At 31.1% G+C, this 27879-nt stretch overlaps 1 protein-coding gene across 3 annotated transcripts; it reads right to left on the bottom strand.

The window, feature by feature from the left end:
* Nucleotides 1-351: 351 nt before the first annotated feature.
* Nucleotides 352-19761, bottom strand: LOC142320553 (PITH domain-containing protein GA19395). 3 transcript variants are annotated; one of them, XM_075358458.1, is made up of 5 exons: nucleotides 19239-19756; nucleotides 17218-17261; nucleotides 16219-16296; nucleotides 9425-9544; nucleotides 352-581 (listed from the first exon to the last, which is right to left on the bottom strand). In XM_075358458.1, exons 1-5 carry the CDS (start codon nucleotides 19422-19424, stop codon nucleotides 371-373), a joined length of 639 nt encoding a protein of 212 aa, XP_075214573.1. In that variant the 5' UTR covers nucleotides 19425-19756; the 3' UTR covers nucleotides 352-370. The 3 variants fall into 3 exon arrangements, with proteins under 3 accessions (XP_075214573.1, XP_075214574.1, XP_075214576.1); XM_075358459.1 differs by having other exon boundaries at nucleotides 9425-9529; nucleotides 19239-19750; XM_075358461.1 differs by lacking the exon at nucleotides 16219-16296 and having other exon boundaries at nucleotides 9425-9529; nucleotides 19239-19761.
* Between the last annotated feature and the right edge of the window lie 8118 nt (nucleotides 19762-27879).

Raw genomic sequence — 27879 nt, 5'->3', positions numbered from 1 at the left:
AGAATATTGTGAGGGACTTTTCCAACAGATGGAGCATTAAAAAATAAATAGCAATTGAAAACTGTGTTTAGCGAGTTATATTATAAACTTAATTTACTTCAATCAGAAAGAAAGGTACTAAAACTGACGAGCAAAAATAAAATAATAAACAATTATTTTATAGATGTTTTCACAGGTGTGGAAGATATATGCAAGCAGAACAGTAATAACAAAGCCAGAAATTATATACACAATTTCTATAACAATCTTTTTGTTTATTAATATATTAAATTCAAAATAGTAAATAAATATTATATTTAATACAAATTATTAAAATTAATAAAAATTAATTACTTAAAAAACAGTCAAAGATACTTTTTGATATTTTTATTTATTGAATTTCATGAGTCACAGGATTAATAGATTCAATTTTATGATCTGCAACATTTGGACGAGTTTCATATGAGCAAATAGTAACACCATGCCTATAAGCAGTACTAAATTCGCCACGTAAGCCAATATAATAAATACGAGTCTTTTCAGAACCAAAATTGTTTGGAAAATGTATCGTGAGATGATTAACTGATGAAAACTTTACAACCCTGTATAAAAAAAAAGTATTATAAATAATTGAAAGATATAAAACTATTATTAGAAACAGCCATTAATGGCAGATTTCCCTGCAATTTTATACATTAATGTTAGTTTCATGTAATTATATATTTTCACACTTTTTTTATTCTTATGGCAATTCAGGTAAAAGAACAATATAACCTACAGTTGGATTTTTTAAAATAAAATTCAAAATGATTATTTAAGCAGTTCAAAAATATCACTTATCTAGAGTTGCATCAATCCGTTCTCATAAAACAAAATGAAATGTGTTATGACAATAACATCATAAATTGAATTTATAAAAAAATTCTATAATTTAAATCTTTTGTAAAGTTTGGAAAACTAAAAAAAAATTAAATTTTTAATAATGTATTAGTGATTTCAATACCCAGAACAATTTAAATGGTTTAATGATTTAGCATAATATTCAGAACAAACAAGTTTAACAATGATATATTTTTCAAACAAGTAAACTATACGTGCAATTATTTTATTAATGCTTAAAATTATAACACTGTGATTGATACAACTGGAACTTAAATTACGAGGTAAATTCAATAGTTTCATATAGCGTTTGACATGGAAAAGTAAATAAAGGACATCCTACAGGTGTATATCTAAGTAATTTTTGAAAAATTATTGTAACATAAAAAAAAAGTTGCAAAACACAATTTTTTAGCAATTTGATTAAATTGCCATTAAACAAATAAAATTTTGCAACAAAATTTGTAGAAAATTTAATTCTAAGAAAATCTACATGCCATGTCAGCTGAGCATGACTTTAGGAAATATGACTTTTATTAAAAATTAACAGACCAAAACACATAGTAGAGTACTGTATTGCAATTTTAAACCAAAATAACAATCATTACTATGTTGGAAAATATCTATAACAAAATTAATCATTAAAAATAAAAAACAAAAATTAAATATGATAGTTTAATACAATTATTTAAATTTCATTGTGGGGGTAATACTATGCAGCTTTATCTAATTGAGGAAATAAAGGAAAAATTACCATATTTTATGAAAAAGAATGTTTTTTTACAAAGATAATGCACCAGCAGCTCACACTTCTGCAATTGTGACAGAAAAAATTGTTCAAATTACCCTAAAAAATTCTTTTACATCCCAAGATTTACATTAAATGAAGTTATTGAAAAACCTGCCCCTATTGAAGACTTGGATAAATCATAATACAAGGGCAGGATCAAAACCCTTGAGCACTGTAGACTAACTGTATAAACTTAAAAGATTATGTTGAAAAATAAAAAAAAATCCTGAAAAAAATGTTATCTTTTTTATTTTTGCATAGACTTATCAAATACCCAATATATTAATGATATTAAGTTAAATCATACAAATACAAATTATTTATGTTCAGGATTTCCACTCATTTATTACATAAATAAGTAATTACGAACTAAATCCAGTGTAATTTTTCTCCTCTTATTTCTTGGAGTACTTTAAGTGAACACAGACTTCTTTGTTTTTAGCTGTTTGATTAAATCTCACTATGTTGACTAGACCATTTCTTATTGAAGAATCTTAAATGTGATTCATATTACCATGATAAATATTATAATTATTATTAATTATCCAATTATCACTAATTTATCAATTTGGCATTGTATATTTGTTCTTTATTATTTAATAAGTTCTGATTTCTATGCATTTCATTTTTTTACCACAAGTGCAATAGGAGCCCTTTTTAATTTCAATTTTTTTACACTAACAAAAATATTCAAAGAAATGTAATTTACATTACTTATTCTACATAGAACTGGAATTAATACCAAAACTACATGCCTGTAAATAAAATAAGGTTGAATGAATTTGGACTTAACTGTACATATAGTCAGTCAAGTTCTCACCCTTTAAAACTTGAGTGGTTCTCTGAAAATAAATTCAATTATATTAAATTAATTCCATAATATGCAATTTACTAAAACAACATTGCACCCATTTTTATGGGAAAAGTATATGAAAATATTAGTTTTACATCATTATGTCAAAAAACATATTTGTTGTAACTACTATTAAAATAAAATTAATTTTTTTATGCCTAACTTTATTCTCACTGAAGTATACAGACACAGAAACGGTTTTATAAAATTAAGAGACAGGCAAACAAAATAGAAACTAACATATAAATCAATATTATCACTATATAGGAAATTATACAATCCAAAATTGAGATAGAAGTAAATAAATATAGGAGATACAAATAGGTCAATAGTGTTCAGCATTTACTTCCATATTGTCCATACTGGCTAACTGGTTGTCTTAAGAGTTAAATCATATTTAAAATATAGAAAAATACTATAGTATATAGCAATCATGGTTTTAATTTAATAATGACAGTTTGATAATATTACACTGAGTTCATATCACAAAAAAAGACAACATTTTGTCAGAAACAGACAAAAAAATAATCAGACAAAAACCAAACAACTTTCATCCACCCACCATCAAAAGATTCAGCATTGATATCAAACTCTCCAGATATTTTGTTCATCAAAACACCATACAATTTATGATGTAGTCTTATTTGTAATCAATCAAATGTTTGAGGTATGACAATAAAGTTTACAGCCTCATTTTATTGTGAGCATGATGGCAACACTGGGAGATTGGCAGCAGTGGCATAGTGACTGTTAACATTTCATGCAGACATGAAGTTGTTTTCTGTTCCCTCAACAACATTGTGTTGAGTGTAGCTCTGTTTTTGTACACTTCTATTTTGCTATTGTGATGACAGAAATCAATCATGATTTTGAAGACCAGCAAGTTGTGATGAAATTCCTAGTGAAAGCAGGGAAAACAAACTCGGAAATTCTTGAAATGATGAATACGGATACAGTCTTATGAAAAGAAGTTAGTTCTTCAAATGGGTGGTAAGATTCAGAGAAGGGAGAACCTCTCAATAGAAAACAGTGAACATTCAGGGCATTCAAGGGAAGATGACCACTGAAGAGGGCACTGAAATAAAATAAATGTGTTACGCTTAATCTTAAGAGAATGTTAAAAAAAGATTACTTTCTTATTAAGCTAATTATTAGAATACAAATTAGCACCTGAGAGGTAAACAGTCGTAAATCCAATGGAAATCCGATGGAGCTACCATCATTTACCTCTCAGGTGCTGAAATTTAGCTTGTTTTTAGAACATACATAAATATTGCAGGGCTAATAAAAAAAAAATCTGCCGATTCGGTGTCTGTAGGATTGTTTAACTATTTGTTATGTTAATGAAAAATTGTTTTAATATTATGATAAAATTAATAATACTTCATAAAGACATAGAAGAATTAGACAAAACAATGCAGTGATGATTATCAGTTCAAGTCATTAAGAAAAGGCAGCCTCCTTTATTTTTGTGCTATCAATGACTTTTCATATTATGAACATTTTTATACGATTGGTTGAGGAAAATCTCATTAAATGGTATTTTCCACCATTAAAATGTCTATTCAAAGATCTCTTTAAAAGATGTAAAGCACGATGAAATGGGAGAACCATTCCATGAAATGAATACTTCTTGAAATAGAGTGTCAAATTTTACATTTCGGTTGTGCAGTTGGTTGCCAATGACTGATCCAGCAGATTCACATACAGCCTCACTACAAATTATTAAGCAGTTTTCAAGAAGGAAAATTGTTTCTGAGATTTAAGCACTAACTTCAGTGTTGGTAACTAGTTCTTTGATCACTCTGTTGTCTTGCTCAATTAAAGAAGGTTTTTTGGCCTCATTTGAAATCAGTTGGCCTCATTTGAAGTTCGCAAGACTGCTTCAGAAAACCCAGACTTGCTTCGCAAGACTGGGTTTGTTGGAGTGATTTAGGGTTTAAAAAACCCACTTGTAGTTCATCTGCTAATGTAATTAATTCTTCATAGCCAATTCCCCAGTTGTAATTTTTTATTACATTTCCTACGGTTTGAGCTTGACTGTTAAACCAAGAAAAAGTATTGTCTTTGTGAACATCATTTAAAACACATTCTAATCTATTGCTAAGTCCCACATAGGGAGGAAGAAAAAGTCATGGTCGACCCCATCACAGGGGCCAGTTATTTACACCTAGATAAAAATATTGTCCATCAAAGGCCATGTCATTTAACTATTCTTTTATTTTAATATTAAAATTCTCGATAGCACATTCAAGTTTCTTAAGAAGAACCCTTGTGTGACATGGTGATTTTTTTTTGTCTTCAGTCATTTATCTGGTTTCATGCAACTCTCCAAGGTTCCCTATCTAGTGCCAGTCGTTTCATTTTGGTATACCCCCTACATCCTACATCCCTAACAATTTGTTTTACATATTCTAAACGTTGGCTAACTGCAAAATATTTCTCTTCTACATGTCCCTCCAATATTAAAGCGACTATTCTAGGATGCCTTAATATGTGGCCTAAAAGTCTGTCTCTTCTTTAAACTATATTTTTCCAAATGTTTCTTTCTTCATCAATTTACCACACCTCTTCATTTTTAATTTTATCCTCCCATCTGATCTTTAACATTCTCCTATAGCACCACATTTCAAAAGCTTCTAATCTTTTCTTCTCAGGTACTCTGATCCTCCAAGTTTCACTTCCATATAAAGCTATGTTCTAAACTTATACTTTCAAAAATGTTTTCCAGATGATTAAATTAATTTTTGATAAAAGCAAATTATATTTCTAAATGAAGGCTCATTTCGTCTGTGCTATTCAGCATTTTATATCGCTCCTGCTTCATCCATCTTTAGTAATTGTATTTCCAAAATAAAAAAATTCTTCTGCCTCCATAATCTTTTCTCTTCCTATTTTTATATTCAGTGGTCCATCTACATTATTTCTACTACATTTCATTACTTTCGTTTTGTTCTTGTTTATTCTCACACGGTAGTTCTTGCGTAGGACTTCATACATGCTGTTCATCATTTCTTCTAAATCTTTTTTACTTCTAGCTAAAATTACTATAAGACCAGCAAATCGTTCAATCTTTATCTTTTCACCTTGTACTGTTACTCTGGATCTAAATTGTTCTTTAACATCATTAACTGCTCGTTCTATGAAAAGATTAAAAAGTAACAGGGATATGGAACATCCTTGTTGGACTCCCTTTTTTATTACGGCTTCTTTCTTATGTTCTTCAATTATTAATGTTACTGTTTGGTTCCTGTATGTTAGCAGTTGTTCTATCTCTGTACTTGAACCCTAATTTTTTTAAAATGCTGAACATTTTATTCCAGTCTACATTATCAAATGACTTTTCTAGGTCAATAAATAACAAGTATGTTGGTTTGTTTTTTTTAAATCTTCATTCTACTACTAATCTGAGCACTAAAATTGCTTCCCTTTTGTCCTTATACTTTTCCTAAAACCAAATTGGTCTTCTCTTAACACTTCTTCCACTCTCCTTCAATTCTTCTGTACAGAATTCTAGTTAAGATTTTTGATGCACGAGTAGTTAAACTAATTGTTCTATATTCTTTATATTTATCTGCTCCTACTTTCTTTGGTATCATGACAATAACACTCTTTTTGAAGTCAGACGGAGCTTCCCCTTTTTCATAAATATTACACACTAGTTTGTATAATCTATCTTATCATTTCCTCACCTGCACTGCGCAGTAATTCTGCAGGTATCATGTCTAATCCAGGAGCTTTTCTACCATTCAAATCTTTTAATGCTCTTATTAAATTCAGATCTCAATATTGTATCCTCCTTTCATCCTCTTCGACTTCTTCTTACTCTATAACACCAGTTTCTAATTCATTTCCTCCTTATAACTCTTTAATATATTCCATCCACCTACTGACCTTTCCTTTCATATTATAAATCGGTGCATCATCTTTGTTTAAAATTATTAGATTTTAATTTATGTACCATGAAATTTTCCTTATCTTTCCTGCATGCTTTGTCTATTTTACCAATGATCATTTCTCTTTCCACTTCTGAACACTTTTCATTAATCCACTCTTCTTCTTTTGCTAGTTTGCACTTCCTGTTTATACAGGGTCATTCACAGGAACCGGATGTTTTTAAAATAATCATAAAAAATAGAATATTTACTTTAAAAAAGTTTTATTGGTACTGAAACACTTCTTAAATCAAAGCATTTGTTACTTACTCATGAACAAAAAATTATGTCCGGCAAGTGATGTCCATTTTGGGCAATACATTGTTGTAACCTTTCACGGTAACTGGCCTCAATTCTTTGCAGGATGTCTACATCAATCTGGGTGACGTGATGATGAATTGCGATCTTTAGGTCCTCCAATGTACGCGGTTTATTGTCATACACACGCGATCTCAGAAACCCCCACAGAAAAAAATCACAACTACTCAAGTCGGGGGACCAAGGGGGCCAAGGAATGTCGCCGAATCTGGAAATGATCCGTCCCAGAAACAAGTTACGGAGAACAGCCATCGTTGCCCTCTCTGTGTGCGCTGTAGCTCCATCCTGCTGGAATAACACATTTTGAAAATCAATTCCCAAGTTTCGTAACTCAGGGATGAAAAACGTATTCAACATCGCAATGTAACGATCAGCTGTTACAGTTATGGCAGCGTCATTTTCTTTAAAAAAATATGGTCCAATAACACCGACCTTTCCTATTGCACACCAGACAGTCACCTTTGGGCTATGAAGTGGTCTCTCGTGAAGCTGATGTGGGTTTCTTTCTGCCCAATACCGGCAATTCTGTTTGTTGACGAAGCCATTCAGATGAAAATGGGCTTCGTCACTCATTAACAATAACAAATTTTCATTTTCTTAAAAAATGGTAAGCATTTGTCGACAAAATTGTAATCGCTGCGTGAAATCTTGCTCATTTAACTGCTGCACGACGGCTATCTTGTAAGGATGAAAATGCAGGTCTGTACGTAGAATTCGTCTTACTGTACTTGTGCTCATTTTAAGCGCTGCTGAATGCCTCTGAATAGAGCGGTGTAGGCTTCTGACAATGGCTTCCCTTACTCTTTCGATGTTCTCCGGAGTGCTAGCAGTTCGTCGGGGACCCGGTGGTTTTTTCTTCAATATTGAACCGCTTGTTCAAAGGTTGTTTACCCATCGCAATATTGTGTTACGAGAAGGGACACTTGCATTACGATGGATATTAAATTGACAGTGGAAATCTCGCTGAACAGCAGTTACGGATTCGTCATTTCGCACAAAACTGTCATACGCGTACAGGCATTGGTCTAGCGTCCACGGCTCCATCTCAACGACTAAAATGTAAATGCTATGAACAAAGGAAATGTCAGACACCAGCCTCGTGCCCCTCCCACCACGAACGCCCGAGTACAACCCACTTCAAAAACATCTGGTTCTCGTGAATGACCCTGTAGTATTTCTTAACTGTCGATAGTTCCTTTTATTTTTTTCATCATTAGCATTCTTATATTTTCTACATTCATCCATCAGCTGCAATATATCTTCTGATATCCAAGGTTTTCTACCAGCTCTCTTTGTTCCGCCTAAGTTTGCTTCTGCTGATTTAAGAATTTCCTTTTTATCATTCTCCCATTCTTCTTCTACATTTTCTACATTATCTTTTTACTCAGACCTCTTATGATGTCCTCCTCAAAAAACTTCTTTACCTCTTCTTTCTCAAGCTTCTCTAAATTCCACCGATTCATCTGACACCTTTTCTTCAGGTTTTTAAACCCCAATCTACATTTCATTATTACTAAATTATGGTCGCTACCAATGTCTGCTCCAGGGTAAGCTTTGCAGTCGATGAGTTGATTTCTAAATCTTTGTTTAACCATGATATAATCTATCTGGGTGTTACTATTCATTTGGGTGTTAATTTACAAAATGATTTCCAAGTTTAGCACATCTGCCATGCCAGTCACAAAATGCACAGTTTACATCTTGATTACTTTTAAATGTCACATAGTTAATTAATGTACAATTATGATATTTTATACTCACTACACTGTATATCACTTAACACTATTAAAAGTACCTTAACTATTTCACTATTAAAAGAAAACAATATACTTGCAGCCAGCCAACTAACAAAAACAAAGAAACACTATTGCCTACTCAAAAGCGACTAAATGAATAATGTAGTAGAGAGGAGATGAAACGCACTCATGCATGCACACACTGATGACCACAATGCATCATCTAATCAGTAATGCGTCCTTTTCCTGTTGCGATTTGAGTCTATGAGTCATCGCTCACCATGAATGACATTGCTACCTTTGTTCTCATTATGCCTAATACTCAACAAAATTAAAATTTCTTTTCAAAATTTGTTAAAAAATCAATTATTCTACTTAATTGTAAAAATTATGTGAATACAAGATCAGTTTATATTTACATTGTGCTTTCTATTTTTCATGACTTGTAAAAGTTTCCATGAAATTTCCCTGGACAGCCCAAATTTCCCCCAAACCATGTTTGGACATATTCTACTACCCTGCCTGGAAGTAATGAAAACATCTGCATAAAAGAGTTTGTTAAAAGAGACTTAATTTGCGGCAATACCAAATGTGAATACTTCAAGATGACAATGCACCCTCTCACAAAGCAATCACTGTCAAGCATTTTTTAGCTGGCCACCACGGTCCTTGGAACACTCTCTTACTCACCAGATTTGACCCCTAAGATTTTATTTTATTTCTAAAATTAAAAGGGCACCATTTCAGACTCTGAAGGTCAACAAAGGTCCAACAGTTAACATCACTTTTACATAAATACTTCTCGGCAAACTATAGCTAAAAACTGTTGTGGGGTTAAAATGTAATTAGATCAGCTAACAAACTTGCTTAACTAATATGATTTCAAACAAAAATATTATGTAAAGTAAATAAATTATAAAAATAAAATACATACGCAGTCGAATATTCAAGAGTTCCGGTATCATCAGCATGCAGTTCAAATTCCTGTTCAGGGGCCAATGCAACATCATCAAATGTCATATGAGGTCTGTTTTTAAACCTGAAAGTACATAAACTAACTTTTACATTTAAGTGTACTGCCTAACACTATTTACATCTTTCTTATTATAATGAAATAAAATAAGCGGCAGAAAACATATTTTAGTATACGTGAACATTTAACTGTTATGATTTGCAAACATATGATGTAAAATAAACGCATACACTTACAAGTAACATGACAAACAAGTAAAAATGCTAATGTAGAGCATTAAATAAAATAGTTTAATTTCTTATTTAATAAAATCAAAAAATTTGCATTCAAAAAGCATTTGGAACAAAGCATTTGGTTTTCAACAAACCATTAACTAGATGGTTAATATCACTGCTTATCAGCTGTTATTTCTGTATGCTACAAGACCTATTAAAACCTAGTGAAACAAATCTACTTTGATCACTTGAGTTCTGCTAGTGGTTCATATTAGGACCACTTTACCTTGAGACCGCATACGTACAGCTGCCAATCTTAGGCTAAGGGCGAGTTGTTAGACAGTACCTTGAAGTACAGAAAAAAAGAAAAAGAAATGAGCATGTAAGTAATGTGTATCAACTTCAGTTTGAGGAAAATCTTTGAGTTAAATTATTATACGCCCACAAAAATTTTCAAAAAACTATAAACATTAATAATAAATTATTTGTAAAATAAATTTACTTAGGAAAATGCAGATTTTTATTAAAAATAAAACAAAAATCTTTTTAAAATCAAAAACAAGTAAATTAAAAAAAAAATAAAATATGTAATTTACAAAAATTGAAACTGATTAAAATAGTGTTACATCCACAAAAATATTTATAATCAAATAATAATGTAACTAACTAACCTCTTCTGTTAGCTTTATGGGAAAGTCATTAATATTAAAGAACCAAATGAGGAAATGTAGTACAAAAGTTCACAACTCTATAGCATGTGAAAAATATCACAAGGGAACAAAAACGGTATGTGTAGTAAAATTTTTTTTGTAGGAATATCTATATTTTGCTAGGGAAAGGTAAGAATTTAGAGTAGTAACACCCTTTGCAAAAGTTGTTTGTAGAACTGTGAAAAAAGTGCCCAAACAGGTTTTTAGCTAGGCCAACTATTTACAGGCAAACCTTTCCCGATTCAATATTTTTTAGACAAAATATACCAAAATCTTAAACTATCGAATGAATTAAAGGAACACTATATAGATAAATAAAAAATAAATAAATTTCACAACCAAATGGTTTTGAGACTAATTATTGACAGAGAGTCTGAAATTTGTTCACCTAACATTCCTTATTAAAATATATATATGCATAAATATATGAGGTCATAATAAAGAAATCATTTTCAGTCATTTTCATCATTAATTAGATGAAACCTACTTACCAAGAAAAAAGGTATTACTAATTATTGTATTTTAATTACTCACTAATTGTAATTCACCGTTGATTTGATTATGCTGCTGATTTTATAAATAAGCAGCGCAACCAAATCTGTAACAGAACTTATGGATAAACTGAAACAAAATATAAAAGTAGCTCTAAAAGTATACAAATACCCAAGGTTTAGAATTTGTCTACAATAAAACAAAGGATTGTGTAACATAAATATAACACACACTTCCATTTTATTGTTGCAAGCATCTACTTCAGACTACTTTGCAGGTATTATTAATAACTTTTCATCAGACTGGTTATCACTAGAGACTGGATTATATGCATTTGCATATTAAGGCCATTCTCACTGGTTATTGGATATTTTCCTTAAAATCTAGTGATGATGCATATTTTCGTTATATTTACAATATTTTTTTAGGGTACCTACCAAAAAAAATGATGTCTTACGTTGTAGTTGGCCAAAACTATTAGCCGCATGGTTCTTACAGCGCACTTAGCAGCCATGTGGCTGTTGTTTTGGTAGAATAATATTATTATGAGGCAAAGTAAAACACAAACTCACATGAGACAAGGACAGATGATACTGTTCTGCATCCCGCATGCCTACTACAGCACTACTCCCACTAGCCAATTAATTACAGATTTTATTGTTGATACGTTCATTGCATCAGTTTAGTTTTTTAGTTGTGTGTGTAAAGTTTAATGTGTACCATAACTGTCGGAAAAGGTGTCTTCATGAATAGCTGACTATCCTGGGATATTTACATGCGACGGAAATGTTTCATATTGTCCAGTTTGCGAGAAAAATATTTTGTGCACAAAAAAGTTTCAAATAGAATAGCATGTCAAGACAAGTCTTCATATCACAGGACTGCAAAAGAAAGACCCATGACAACAACTTGTAACAGTGGCAAGCAGCACCGATTTCACTTCCAAAGGTAAATAAAAAAATCACTTTAGCATGGATTTACGTGAAGCATTACTTACAAATAATATTCCTCTTCACAAACTTACAAATCCTACCTTCAAAGATTTTTTGCAAAAATATTGCTTGAATCAAAATATACCAGATGAATCAACATTGCGTAAAAATTGCATACCAACAATTTACTTGCATATTCTGGAAGAAAGAAGCAATGAACTCAAGGATAGCATTATTTGAATTTCAGCTGATGAAACTAGACACTTGTGGCTGTTACACTGCAAATTTAATTATCAGTACATTAGAACTAGACCCCTCTTCTTCCTATTTGGTGGCCTGCAAACACCTTGAAAAGACAAATCATTCTATGATCGCCAGATTTGTGAATGAAGGTATTAAAAAAATATTTCCTGAATCTTCTGCAGATGAAAGACTGTTCATTTTTCTCTCAGGTGCTATTTCCAATATGATCAAGGCAGCCAAAGTTCTCCAAGTATTTTATCCGAATTTGATTCATGTGATGTGCTTTGCAAATGGAGTACATCGACTCGCTGAAGAAGTACGATCCACGTTTGGGAATGTAAATAAACTGGTTTCATCAGCAAAGAAAGTGTCTCTTAAGGCAGCTGCTCACAATAAGACCTATAAAGAAAAACTGCTATGCCTTTACCTCCTTAACCAGTGGTAACTCAATGGGGAACGTGAATTGAGGCTGTGCTGTTTTACAATGAACATTTCAAGGCCATCAAAGGTGTAGAAAACGACTTCTTTAGTACTGAGGCTATGGCAGTTTGTCAGTCCAAGGAAGCATTTAACAATTCTAGTATAAAAAAAAAAACGTAGCTGTGATAAGCACTTACTTTTCCCACATACCTATGAGTATTAAAAAGCTTGAAACTCAAGGTTTGGCATTGACTGAATCTATTCAGTTAATGAATAAAATCCACCAAATGAACTTGCATTGTCAGAGGCATTCCCGTGTAATCTTAAAGAAAAATTTGAAAACATTTTGAACAATAACCCACGGCTTTGAAACTTTGTATCAAAATTGATAGTTTTATTAATCAGACAGGTGAACTTTTGCTAGAAACAGTAAGTGCTAACATAGCTCCCAAATTTAAATACTGCCCAGTTACCTCATAGATGTAGAGCGATCCTTTTCCACTTATAAAAATATTTTGACTGATCAAAGACATAATCTTACTACCGAACATTTGGAACAGTACCTGATTGTTTACATTTACAAAAATAAAAAAATGTCAAATAATTGTTAATTATTGAATTTATCAATATGTTATTCAACTACTTACTAACTGTATGCTGGTTTTGAAATAAAATAACTAAAAATTACTTTAAAGTTGCATATTATGAAATTTTTTGATATTTGACATGCATATTTTAAGCATATTTCACACTTTTTATGTTGTATATAATCCGGTCTCTAGTTATCACTATTCAGAATGAGTATCGGTTTCATGAGTATGAAACCAATGCATCTAAAGAAAATGCTAAACATTGAAGTGTTATACTGCTTTCTCACTTGTTTTTTCTAGTAGCAGAAAATCTGAGGACTTCTTTAAAGGAATTCAACTTCTGAGGAAAGCTGCAACATGAGGCTAAATAAAATGAAAATAAAGATAATGAGACACTGGCTGTCAGAATCTTGCACCGATGCCAAATGGCTATATAGGGAAAGATTGACCCAATTAAGGTTATTTGGCCATTTCTCATTAAAGTTTAGAAATTGCTTATTATCAGTTAGAAACTGCTTACCAGCAGTGAATACTACATCAAACATCCCTCCATTCATAAAAAGTTTACTGCAACAGGATATCATAGGTAGTAAGAAACCAGTAACTTTATAGCACTACTAAATTTTACATTTTTTGTTTCAATTTTTTACAAACAGTATTTTTCAATATTCATTCTTCATTTTTGCATTTTATAAACATAATTTTTCAAATACTTAACCACATTTTCTTTTTGTACTACCTTTTCATTAACACTTACATTTGCAATGCCTAAGCCAAGGTCTAACTACAGAATAGGACAAGGAATAACTTTCAAAAAATAACGTACAATAATGAATGTTTAAGTTGATAGAATGTGTTTTTATTCCATTTTTTGCATAGAGTTGAAGATAGAATTGTCCATAGAGTTCCATGTAGAGAAAGCTATATACTTGCTCCTAAATAATCTTTTTTGTAAAAATAAGAATGATCACTAATTTTGAAAATAAATTTGGAGACAAATTTCTGTTTAGAAAAAGCGTGGTTGTATGATTGAACAATGTTCAATACAAATTTTAAATAAATCATGAAAATTACTTGGCGGGATGTGTTTTATAAATATATGCCTGTGTATAATATTTTGAGACTCAAAAATCTCCAACTACTACATCAGTTTCATTGAAATTTAGATATGCATATTAAAATTTGATGTAAACTGGTTGAGTTGTTCTTGACCAATCAGGATCAGCTGATCTTGGTTGGACCACTTTTGAAGTCTGAATATTTTTAAAGTAGTTACTGTGGGACTTTGATTGCGCTCTAATAAAAAAAACAAAAATGCTAATCGAAAAACGTTTTTGCGCATAAGATTATTCAGGATTCTTAAACAAAATCATTCACCAACACATCATTCTTATTTATTTAATAAAATGAATCTGAAGCTATGAAGGTGTTGAAAAATCCAATTTTAAAGATTACAGAGGTAGCATCGCCGCCTCTCTATCAAGTTGTCATGTTTGCCAGAAGGAACGCTAATGGCGCTCTTCTATGTACTCCATTTTTTTCTTAATCACTTACATATACAATTTGACATTGACTCAACAAGTGTACAATACATTTTATTTCTTCATCATGAAACCATACTGATATTATTGGTCTAATGAGGTCAATCTTTGTGGTACAACTCATTTTTAGGAGTCATTTTCTGACTATTGCCCAGATTTTCAACTGGGTTTAAGTTTGGGGAGTTACCTGGCCACAAGAGCATATTAATGTTTCGTTTTAAATTAATTAAAGCTTTTTCCAGTTTTTTGACAGTATGGCATGGCACCAAATCCGAATGCCATACCAAATATGGTATGGCATGGCAAACACTCCGTTGCCTTGTGGGCATTTGTTTTGAGGTTGTGTCACAATCCTTTCCTTCAGAATCTTGATATATCCATCACTTTTCAACACACCATTTACTGGAAGTAAAGAACAAACAAAGCCTTTAAATGTAAAACAATCCCAAAACATTTTTTTATGGGGATGTTTTACTGATTGTTGGATATGAGCCTGAGATGTATTTTCTTCTGATGCTTTTCTAATGTATGGAAACCTTTGTCCCTAAACACAAAAATGTGACTCATCGGAAAACAAAACATTTTCTCAGTCTTCTTTGGTCCAGTTATCATGTGCTTTGGCCCCCACAAGAGCCTCCTTTTTTGCACATTGCTGGTATCAAAAGCTTATTTTTATTTAGCTGGTCAACAATGCTTTCCATCCAACTGCAAGAAGTCAGTGTATAATAATTGTCCTATGTAAATCTGTTCCACTAGCTGCTAATTCTCAATTTATGTACATGGAAAATAATTTTGGATCAAGTTTACTTTTTTTCGCTAATAACCAAACCTATGTTGGAGTAGTTTTTCTTTTACAGCCACATCTGCCTTTCCTTCTAAGTGAAAAGGAACCAGTTTCTTTAAATTGTTTTAAAAGAGCATTCACTGTCCGTAGTCCAATACCATACTCAGATACTATTTGTTGCTGTGTCATACCAGTATGCTCAGAGAGAGAAACAATTTCTGAATGTTTTCTTGGAATCATGTTCATTATTATATAATCAAGATATAAGAACAAAAAATCCAAAGATATGATTTTGTAATAAAAAGTGAAATAAACTTTCACAGTACAACATGAAAATTGCTAAATAACCAAAGAACAATAACCTCACATTACACAGCTTAAATAATTGGTGTAGTCAAGCTGTGAGCCAAAACAGAAATAAACAAAAAATTCCCTGTGTTCAAATTAATATGCACACTACTGTCTTCGAACCTAGTCACAGACATATGAAAAACAACTCACCATGAATTTAAATAGCCATATTTACTTAGTCACTTTCTTGTAATGCAATATGAATTCCAATGAATTTTACCGAAGTGACAAAAAACTACAGTTTTTAGATTGATATATAATGTGCTTTAGATTGATATATATATAATGTGATGACTTCAAACTGAAGGTCCTTTCAAAAATATTTTTGAAATTAATTTAAGGTAAATGATTATTTTTACATTTCTGTTTTGGTGAATTCACTTACTGTTTTGATAAATATAATAAGGTAGTACATATGCCAATATCTATTTGTTAACACTAATAGAGTGTATAAATTTGTAAATAATGAACACTTACAATCTCATCTTAGAAGGATGAGCTCCATTATCTCCCCCAATAACTAACACACCTTTAAGTTTAACATTACCGGTAAATCTGCAACAATAATGCATCTATAAAAAAAAAAGAAAATAGTACTTAGAAGACAGGAACATGAAACATTACTTATCTTCAACTATTACATTATGTAAAGCTATAAAATATATTAAAAACTCGCTAAAAGAAATGTTTTTCTGTTATCTACCTAGCACAAACAATTTCTGGTACTTATTAGTCAGTAATAAGCCAACTGATTTTAACATTTAGTGTAATTATAATCTTCTGTTGTTCTACACTATTCTTTTTTTAAATTTAAGCTTTTACCATTTATGTACATTAAACTTTTCTGTGAACTGTTGGTCTATGGCAATAAATAAAGCTTAAAGGGTCTTTCAGCTAGTATTCAATTTGAAAACGGAGAGTATTCAGTTTACGGAAGCAAAACTGTGACCAACTGTAGATTATTAAACTTTTAATTGAGTTCTAAGTGAGAGCTCCATTAACTTTATTCTCCAGAGTGAGCAATGATCTATACAAAAGAGCACAAAATGTTAGCAAGAAAAAATAGTTTCTTTCATTATATAAAAAATATAAAATGTCTGTGGCATTTAGACAGATAATAGAAAGGATCCATTATATATGGAAAAAGGAGAAATCCAAAAACTAACAAATTAAATGAAACAATAAAGGTTAACAGGAGATACACCTAATTATCAACAGAGTACATTTGAGGTATTTTAAGCATAATACACAATCAGTGCTCTTTTGTGCAATAATCTACAGTTATCAATAAATGTAATAACAAGATCATTACATTAGTTTACTTATTTTTTAAAGTTAATAGCATAAGAAATGCAAGATAATAAAATAAATACTTTTACTTCTACATTACATTGTGCTTTAAAGTAATAAAAAAATTTCTTTTAATAAAACAAATAGGTACAAACTTATAATAAAAAATTAAGTTAAGATACTTACGGAATATTAAAAAGTAGTTCTTCATCTACATCACTCTCCACATACTAAAACATACAATCACATAAATATTAGCACATGTAGTGCATAATTTATATTTTTTATTTCTTTCTTACACTATTTGTAACATAACTGTAATCATTGTAATAAAATATCTGATTAGTAACAATTATAATTTTAATAAACATCATGAATCTACTTACAATCTGATGAATTTGTAACAACTAGGATGTCTCTGGGGGTGGCAAAAATGTTATTTCCAACTCAGGAGAAAGTTGAAGGATGTGAAGTAAAGTAAAATGCCAATGGTCTATGTCATACTTATAAACCAGTCCTACAGATCACAGAGTTAAACAATAATGAGTACAGTTTTACCACACACTGATGGTACTTAATGGATTTTGAGCTTAATAGTCACTACTACTTTGCCAGAATTAGAACAGAAGAAGAAACATGAACTAATCCCAATGTATAATTTTAAATATTTACTTATTAAGAAAAGATATGCATGGAAACACAGTAAAACAAGAACACAGTGATTAATAATTTACCTAAGGCATTTTATTCACACTATCTGCTAGAAAGAAATACCAATAAAACTGAACATATGAAGAAAGTTTTCCACAGGAATACAAATAAACTACTTTTAATTTGCTTCTACTACCAATAATCCATCAGTCCTATGTAAATGAACTAAATCCAATAACAAGAGAATAGATTAAGTATGAATAATTTAATAGAAAGTAAGTTAAAATCAATCACTTTGCTCCCTTTGTGCAGATGTATACAATCTCAAAATGTACTTCAAATATCTACAAACACAAGATCACATTAAGCTCAATGATTCACATATACTATATACGTAAATAGGTATGTAAAGGTTTATTTTTGAGTGAATACTATATAACATGTCTGGCCCTAGAAAAAAGAACAGAAAAAACATAATGACAGAATGATACCCCCAAAATACAAATAAAACTGGATGAAGCTATTAAAGTAGCTTCAGTAGAAAAATTAATGATTATTTCATCTAACCTCTTGTTCAAGTAATACTGAGTTACATTATCTTCATTTTAATGAGAAATTAATATAACAAAAACATAAAAAAACCTGTTTTATCATTCAGTAAAAATAAAACCATAAATATTTCTACATTTCATTTTTTAATTCCCGACATTATGCTATAAATGATGTGTTATATTATGTTATGCATAAAAAATTGCATAACATAATGTAGCACACCATTTCCAAACAAACTAAAACCTAATAGCTGCTAAAATTCAAATCCTACTAATTTTTTTATGAATGCATAATAATTTGTTTACAAACATAGCAGTAATAAAATTAGTAACTTACAAACTAAGACCTATAACTGTATACAAACTGGTGAAATAAAATAAAGGAAAACAATAACATAAAATTCTGTTATTTTGTAAGTACTTTATATCCCAAAATATGGAAACCATACCTATCTACTTCAGCAGGTGTTTCAAAAACTTTTAACCAAGTTTTTAGATTAAACAGAATAAGTCAAAATAGTAAAAAAAATTAACATTAGACTTAATATGTTCAATAACTTTAGTTAATACATGTTAAATAACTTTAACATGTTCAGTAGCAACATTACAAAAACTGAATTTGAAAAATTAATAGTGTGAATTAAATTAATCATGTAATAACCAGTAAGTTCAAAAAAAATTGATTTCAATGATACAGAAGCATCTGATAAAAAGAAGAGGGCCAGAAAGAGGAGGGACAAAAAGCACTAATCCAAATATACCGGTTGTTTCTACTAACATATAAAAAATTAAAATTTAATTCATCTGTACTCTGAAATTCTATTAATACAATGAGGAATCTAAATTAACAAACACTTAACACTTCTAACTAGTTTTAACAGATAGATCTTACGAGTGATGTGGTACATATTAAATTCGTTAACCTAAAAAGTACTTTACCAGAATCTTTAAAAAAAATCAAAATCATAAAACTACTAATAAAATTCTACTAGACAGTTATCTTACCTTTTCTAGATTTAATCTTTCTTCCCATGGTTTAAAAACGGTTTTTCCAGCACCATCTTCACTTTCGTTCAAACATTCAAGATTATCTACATCAATTTTCGAGTACAAGCTGTATTGCACGCCCATTTCAGGTGTTTCATCATGATCATGATCGCCATCACATCCGTGACCATGTGAGTGTGACATTTCTCTAACAGAAATAATTGATTAAACGCCGAAATCTGTTGGACACAACAAAATTGACTCTGTATTAACATAACCTGTACTTTTCGTAATGTTTGCGGGAATGAGATTCTTAACTAAAAGGTTCAGTACCAACGATATCAGTTGTTGTTAAAGTCGACTTTGTCAATATTTATAGAAATACTGCGTTTCTTAATGGTCATTTTATATTTCGCTAGAAATGCAAAAATAAAGGAAATTACAAATAATCTAAGTTGTCCAAAGAAAAAAAATTGAATGAAAGCTACATAGCAAAATTTACTTGTTTGCTTAAAAGTTTGTAAGTGTAGATATATCGTGTCAACTCGATATCTAAAACAGTTGAACTAGCGGAATTTTTAAAAAGTTCGGTTATTGGCTTTTCAGCATTGCAGTTTTAAACAAGCTTAAGCCAATTAAACGTAGTCACGTCCGGTCTCAGGTGTTGACGTTCTGCTGTGCTAGTTATAGTTTTATTATTTATAAAAAATATAAGTAATATTAAATATAAATAAATAAAATATTATTAATAAAATCTCAACGATAAAAAACATTAGTAAATATATGGGTATTAATATTCATTTAAAAAAAAGTTGCAAGTGTATATTTAGTTTACTAACTTAAGTGTTCCATAGGTTTATAAAAAAAGTCTCTCTACTTATGCACTGGCATTTTATTATTACAAATAAGACTCCTGTTTACATGTATATAGATACACACATATATAAATATGTGTGTGTGCAAAACAAATATATATAAAACCAATTATGTTAAACTTTAATGCAGCAAATCACAACTGATGCTAAATAAGACTTCACACACTTTCTTAAGCACTATTAGAAAACCAGACATTGCCAGGGAGATTGATAACATAGTCTGTTGAGGGAGAACTCATGACAGTTAAAATACATAAATTTTATCATGACCATCATCAAGGGTCTATTTTATAAAAGTACAAGTTACAGGTAATCTTTTAAAAAGAGAAAGTTGTGTTCCAGAAAGGCACAAGTGTAGACTTACAAATCCTAGTGAATTTTTACAAGTTGCAGGTGTTTTCTGTAAGTGTAAAACAACCAAAACATTTAAAAAGTACAATTTTCCAATTATTCCCCATAAAATATAAGTACAAGTTATATCAAAGATAAGTTGAAATATCTTTATTGATGTTTTAGTGTTGTAATTTTGTTAACAGTATTTGGTTTGTTTATTAATGATAAAGTGAGACCCAGGGTTAAGAAAAAAAGAATAAGGATAAATCATCATTTTTGAAGTGTTTTTCTAACACAAATTATTTAAATAATAAATTAAATATAAAAATAATTTAAAAATTCAAAAAAATAGATAATTCCAATTATTTATTTTAATTCTTTCATTAAAATCCAAAAATTTAGAACAATTTTTAAATTTAATGGAAGGTTTAGAATGAGTTCTGTTAAACTGGATTCATTATACAATTGTTATGGTTTCATGTGGATTTCCATCCAACCAGTTGTTTATTCCTTTACTACTTCTTTTGAAAAAGCAGCAAACAACACATGTACATTTTTTTCTTTAATAAACAATAAAACAACTAACTACCTTTCAATATTTTTTTTTGAAATTATTAAATCACTAATTATTAATAAATGACAGGTTAATAGTACACACAGATATCAATAAAGTTGTACTATAATATAAATCATGTTTTAAAAACAGCTGCATCATTCAGTACTTTTGTGTTGCCTATCTGTAAAAATTGTATTATTTTTACCAGTGACCTGATTGTGGAACACCTGTAACTTGCAACTTTACTTTTGTGGAATAGGCCTCTGAATGTAATGTTACTAAAAACAATGCACTGTATTTTTGGAATGGTTGAAGACAAAGGTGTATGTATGAAAAAGAGAGAAAATAAAAACAGAGTAACAATTCTTAAATTTCCTGCTGTTAATATTGTGATATTAAATGGAAATTAGAAGAACCATTATATTTTATGGAAAGAAAGAATATTGGTAACTTGTGGCTATAAAGTCAAGTAGAAGGAGGCAGGAAAAAAGGATGAAGAAGGGATTTGAATTATTATATAGCAGGAACAAGAAAGATGAAACTGTTTGATTACTTGCTAAAACAGATGTAATGCAGTGAGTATCAAAAGTAAAATACATAAATGACAAATTTATTAAGCTAGATAAGGTCAATAAAGAAATGAATCTCATTTCAGGATTTGCCCTTCAGGCAGATATCCATGATCTCTTAATATACATGAGGACTTTATCTTAATATACAGTACTAGGGTAAGTTTTGAGCGTTTGTAGTACCCACATGGTAAACATCAAAGTAGTGAAAAAAATTGATTGTGTAGTATGAACGGCCTCCTCTATGAATCATGAGACCTTGCCGTTGGTGAGGGGGCTTGAGTGCTCAGGGATACAGAGTAGCTGGACCGAAGGTGCAACCATATCGGAGAGGTATCTGTTGAGAGCCAGACTAAGGAATGATTCCTGAAAGAGGGCAGCAGCTCTTTCAGTAGTTGTTAGGGGCGTAAGTCACAATGACTTAAACGGCCATATCAACATCACTCAGTCCTCTGAGTACTGCGCAGCTGAAAGCAATGGAAAACTACAGCTGTTTTTTTTTCCAAGAAAATGTGGCTCTGCATTTTCAAAAGCAATAATGGAGGCGCCTTCCTTGGTAAAATATTCCGGAGGTAAAATAGTCCCCCGTTCGGATCTCCGGGTGGGGACTACTAAGGAAGGGGTCACCAGAAAAGTAAAAAATAACATTCTACGAGTCGGAGCGTGGAATGTTAGAAGCTTAAAAAAGGTTGGTAGGCTAGAGAATTTAAAAAGGGAAATGGATAGGGTAAACGTGGATATAGTAGGAATTAGTGAGGTTCGGTGGGAAGAGGAAGGCGACTTTTGGTCGGGTGACTTTAGAGTAATTAACTCAGCGTCAAATAATGGGCAGGCAGGAGTAGGTTTCGTGATGAACAAGAAAATAGGGAGGAGAGTGGAGTATTTCAAGACGCATAGCGATAGAGTCATTGTAATAAGGATAAATTCAAAACCTAAACTGACAACGATTGTTAACGTCTATATGCCTACAAGCGCCCATGATGATGATGAGGTAGAATGTGTATACGAAGAGATTGATGAAGCAATTAAACACGTAAAAGGAGATGAAAATTTAATAATAGTTGGAGATTGGAATGCAAGCATTGGAAAAGGCAAGGAAGGAAATATAGTGGGTGAATACGGGCTGGGCAAAAGGAATGAAAGAGGGGACCGACTTATAGAGTTTTGCACGAAGTATAATTTAGTAATTGCCAACACCCAATTTAAAAATCATAATAGAAGAATATACACTTGGAAAAAGCCAGGTGATACTGCAAGGTATCAGATAGATTATATCATGGTTAAGCAAAGATTTAGAAATCAACTCGTGGACTGTAAAACTTACCCTGGAGCAGACATTGATAGCGACCATAATTTGGTGATAATAAAATGTAGATTGGGGTTTAAAAACCTGAAGAAAAGGTGTCAGATGAATCGGTGGAATTTAGAGAAGCTTGAGGAAGAGGAGGTAAAGAAGATTTTTGAGGAGGACATCGCAAGAGGTCTGAGTAAAAAAGATAAGATAGAAAATGTAGAAGAAGAATGGGAGAATGTTAAAAAGGAAATTCTTAAATCAGCAGAAGCAAACTTAGGCGGAATAAAGAGAACTGGTAGAAAACCTTGGGTTTCAGACGATATATTGCAGCTGATGGATGAACGTAGAAAATATAAGAATGCTAGTGATGAAGAAAGTAAAAGGAACTATCGGCAATTAAGAAATGCTATAAACAGGAAGTGCAAACTGGCGAAAGAAGAGTGGATTAAAGAAAAGTGTTCAGAAGTGGAAAGAGAAATGAACATTGGTAAAATAGACGGAGCATACAGGAAAGTTAAGGAAAATTTTGGGGTACATAAATTAAAAACTAATAATGTGTTAAACAAAGATGGTACACCTATATATAATACGAAAGGTAAAGTCGATAGATGGGTGGAATATATTGAAGAGTTATACGGAGGAAATGAATTAGAAAATGGTTTTATAGAGGAAGAAGAGGAAGTTGAGGAGGATGAAATGGGAGAAACAATATTGAGATCTGAATTTAAGAGAGCATTAAAAGATTTAAATGGCAGAAAGGCTCCTGGAATAGACGGAATACCTGTAGAATTACTGCGCAGTGCAGGGCAGGAGGCGATTGATAGATTATACAAACTGGTGTGTAATATTTATGAAAAAGGGGAATTTCCGTCAGACTTCAAAAAAAGTGTTATAGTAATGATACCAAAGAAATCAGGGGCAGATAAATGTGAAGAATATAGAACAATTAGTTTAACTAGTCATGCATCAAAAATCTTAACTAGAATTTTATACAGAAGAATTGAGAGGAGAGTGGAAGAAGTGTTAGGAGAAGACCAATTTGGTTTCAGAAAAAGTATAGGGACAAGGGAAGCAATTTTAGGCCTCAGATTAATAGTAGAAGGAAGATTAAAGAAAAACAAACCAACATACTTGGCGTTTATAGACCTAGAAAAGGCTTTTGATAACGTAGATTGGAATATAATGTTCAGCGTTTTAAAAAAATTAGGGTTCAAATACAGAGATAGAAGAACAATTGCTAACATGTACAGGAACCAAACAGCAACAATAACAATTGAAGAACATAAGAAAGAAGCCCTAATAAGAAAGGGAGTCCGACAAGGATGTTCCCTATCTCCGTTACTTTTTAATCTTTACATGGAACTAGCAGTTAATGATGTGAAAGAACAATTTAGATTCGGAGTAACAGTACAAGGTGAAAAGATAAAGATGCTACGATTTGCTGATGATATAGTAATTCTAGCCGAGAGTAAAAAGGATTTAGAAGAAACAATGAACGGCATAGATGAAGTCCTACGCAAGAACTATCGCATGAAAATAAACAAGAACAAAACAAAAGTAATGAAATGTAGTAGAAATAACAAAGATGGACCACTGAATGTGAAAATAGGAGGAGAAAAGATTATGGAGGTAGAAGAATTTTGTTATTTGGGAAGTAAAATTACTAAAGATGGACGAAGCAGGAGCGATATAAAATGCCGAATAGCACAAGCTAAACGAGCCTTCAGTAAGAAATATAATTTGTTTACATCAAAAATTAATTTAAATGTCAGGAAAAGATTTTTGAAAGTGTATGTTTGGAGTGTCGCTTTATATGGAAGTGAAACTTGGACAATCGGAATATCTGAGAAGAAAAGAATAGAAGCTTTTGAAATGTGGTGCTATAGGAGAATGTTAAAAATCAGATGGGTGGATAAAGTGACAAATGAAGAGGTATTGCGGCAAATAGATGAAGAAAGAAGCATTTGGAAAAATATAGTTAAAAGAAGAGACAGACTTATAGGCCACATACTAAGGCATCCTGGAATAGTCGCTTTAATATTGGAAGGACAGGTAGAAGGGAAAAATTGTGTAGGCAGGCCACGTTTGGAGTATGTAAAACAAATTGTTGGGGATGTAGGATGTAGAGGGTATACTGAAATGAAACGACTAGCACTAGATAGGGAATCTTGGAGAGCTGCATCAAACCAGTCAAATGACTGAAGACAAAAAAAAAAAAAGTATGAATGGAGATAATTATTGAATGTGAACTACAACTAAAATACACTAGAATAATTAACTCTAATAATTGTAAAGAAAAAGAAAAGAATGGTAAAACATCATTAGCCAGAATTGAAAAGGTACTAAAGCATGTTGTATAACTGTTTATTAATGTGAAAAAATTATTTTGTTACAGCAACAGGATATGGGACAGCAGTTTTGTTGCAAGGCCTGTCATTGCCAAAATATTATATGAAATGATCTGAAACTCGATGAGGATCAAGATAGGGTCTGTACTCTGCATTTTAACTTATGTAAGCTGGACATTCTGTTCTGTTGTTTTACAACATTAATAAGTCATGTATACTTGTATATAGAAATCATTAGAGATGCTAGAACATTATCAGGATATGTGTGAGTAGAAATAGAATGCAATACTAAATAAAGCAAACTGGAGGCAGAGAAGTATTAATTGTAACAACATTTAAAAAGAAGGCCATTAAATGCGATAATGATCACATGTAATATTATCCCTACCTCATGCAGCAAAAATGTTTGAGATTGTATTTTAATAATTTATTCACCACATAAATTATAAGCTTGTGGGAGTACATATTTTCTAGCACATGAGAAATGCCATTACTGACTAATAGGATCTAATGAATGAAAGGTTAAAATGCAACCATCTTATTGTAGAAGATGGAGTACAGATTAAGAACATGTATTGAAGCAAAGACTGAGGAAGAATAGTATTAGTTTGGAGTGAACAATAATGACCTAACTTGTCTAAGGGTCTTTGATGGCAAGACTTGGGAATAAGAGTAAAGCAATATGGTCAAATGTGTATTCTTTAATGTAATGATGTTTTATATTTACATGGATTGTAATATTAGTGTGTTAAGACATCTGCCCTTTATTTCTGAACACAGTGAATGTGGAAACACAAAATGGTACATTAAATGGACAACATTCAAATCTAATATACTGTTTGATATACATCCTAAATATCTTTCTATTAAAAAAACTACCAGCAACAACATCGGCTGACACCAAGAAGAAAAACAGCAGCACCAATCACTGAAAATGATCACAAAAGCAAATTAATGGATTTAAAGTTAAGTTTAAAAACTTTAACAGAGTAAAGAGTTGAACTATTTGCTAATATAGTAAAAGTCAATAAGATGTGGTGAATGAATATGTGTATAGTAAAGCAAACAAGTTACTTGAAAAGTGAAGAAAGAATTATAATATAAAGATCCAAAATACAATTTGTATGTGGTTATGATATTCTAATGTAATTCTTAGGAATTAAGCTGTTCAGACAGCTAACCAGATTTTATGAAAGTGTGACAGGCTTAGTGTAGAATAAATACCAATAACATACAAAGTACTTGATAAAAAAAACTTTTGCACTCACACTGTTGAATGGAATAGTCTCATGGTCACAAATTAGGTAAAACAAAAAATTGATCTGGACACTACATGACTTCCTTGTATGCTTATTAAATTACATAAACACATTTAAAATGAAAGTACATAAAATTTTATTTCATTAATAACTTCTGATATTTTTTTTTATTGTTATTATTGAATTATTATTTATTGTAAAAATTTGTTTACAATCAGAGGTAATAATTATTAATAAAATCAATATATTTAAATTTAAAAAAAGTTAAAAAAGAATATATCTATATGAAGTCAAATTCAAACTAATGTGCCTTCCACTTGTAAGATCCAAGTAATTCATTAATTTTATGTGGCAATAATTCTGGAACCAATAAGAATAAGTATCACTTATGACATGTTGTAATATTTAAGAGTTAAGAAACGAATCCAGAATCCAAATTTGTTGGATGTATGTGTACATATGCATATATATATATATGTATGTAACTTAATATGAATAACACCAAGAAATACAACATTTACAAGAACACAATTTTTGTATTTTTTTTTGTATGTAATTACTGACCTCAAAAAATTTGATTCTGTAAAATATGTAGCTCAAATACATTAATTTGGAGTTATACATTATATAAGGAGTGATCAAAAAGTATCTACCTTATTTTTCTTCGAGTAACAAGTTTTAGCTCTGGAGACTATCACCTTGACTCATATTTATTATATATGATTCGCTGTTTTGTTGTCATTGCTACTGTAAATTATGTGAACAGTGCATGTCATGTTTTTGCTGCCACTTAAAATTATTGAATGGTTGAGAAGAGAATCTTCAATAAATTTTTTCAGAAACTTGACACTGAAGTAGAAACATTAAGTTGAATTCTAACAGATTTTGGAGATCAAGGTATGAATGTTACACAAATTAATGAGGTATCGCTGTTTCCAAATCAGCCAAAAGTGATGTGTACTCCGACAGACTTTCCACCAAAAAAATCAAGCAAGTTTGAGATGATGAATGATCCTCAAATAACACTAAAGAGCTTGAAGATGAAGAAGGAATTACATTTGGCTCAGTGCAATTGATTTTAACAGATCTCAGATGACAGCAAAATTTATCCCAAAACTACAGTTATTACATTGAAAAACTACAAGTCCACTGTGGGGGAAAAAGCCAGGAAATCACAAAGCAATATTAAGGTCATGCTGAATTCTTTTGTTTTATTATCAAGTCATGGTTCATCACAAATAAACTACTCAAGGTCAAACTGTCAATAAAGAGTACTACGTAACTGTTCTTTGTTGGCTAAGAGTTGCTATTTGACACAAGTGACCACAGTTTGGGAAAATGATGGTTGGAGAATTCCTTATAACAATTCTCCGCCCCATGCATCATCCTTATCCAAAGATTTTTGGCAAAAAAATGAGATCAAAC

This window comes from Lycorma delicatula, chromosome 2 (assembly GCF_047948215.1).
Source record: "Lycorma delicatula isolate Av1 chromosome 2, ASM4794821v1, whole genome shotgun sequence".
In the NCBI taxonomy this organism is placed as follows: domain Eukaryota; kingdom Metazoa; phylum Arthropoda; class Insecta; order Hemiptera; family Fulgoridae; genus Lycorma; species Lycorma delicatula.
The sequence above is the reverse complement of the archived record's forward strand: the minus strand, read 5'-3'. Positions and strand labels throughout refer to the sequence as shown.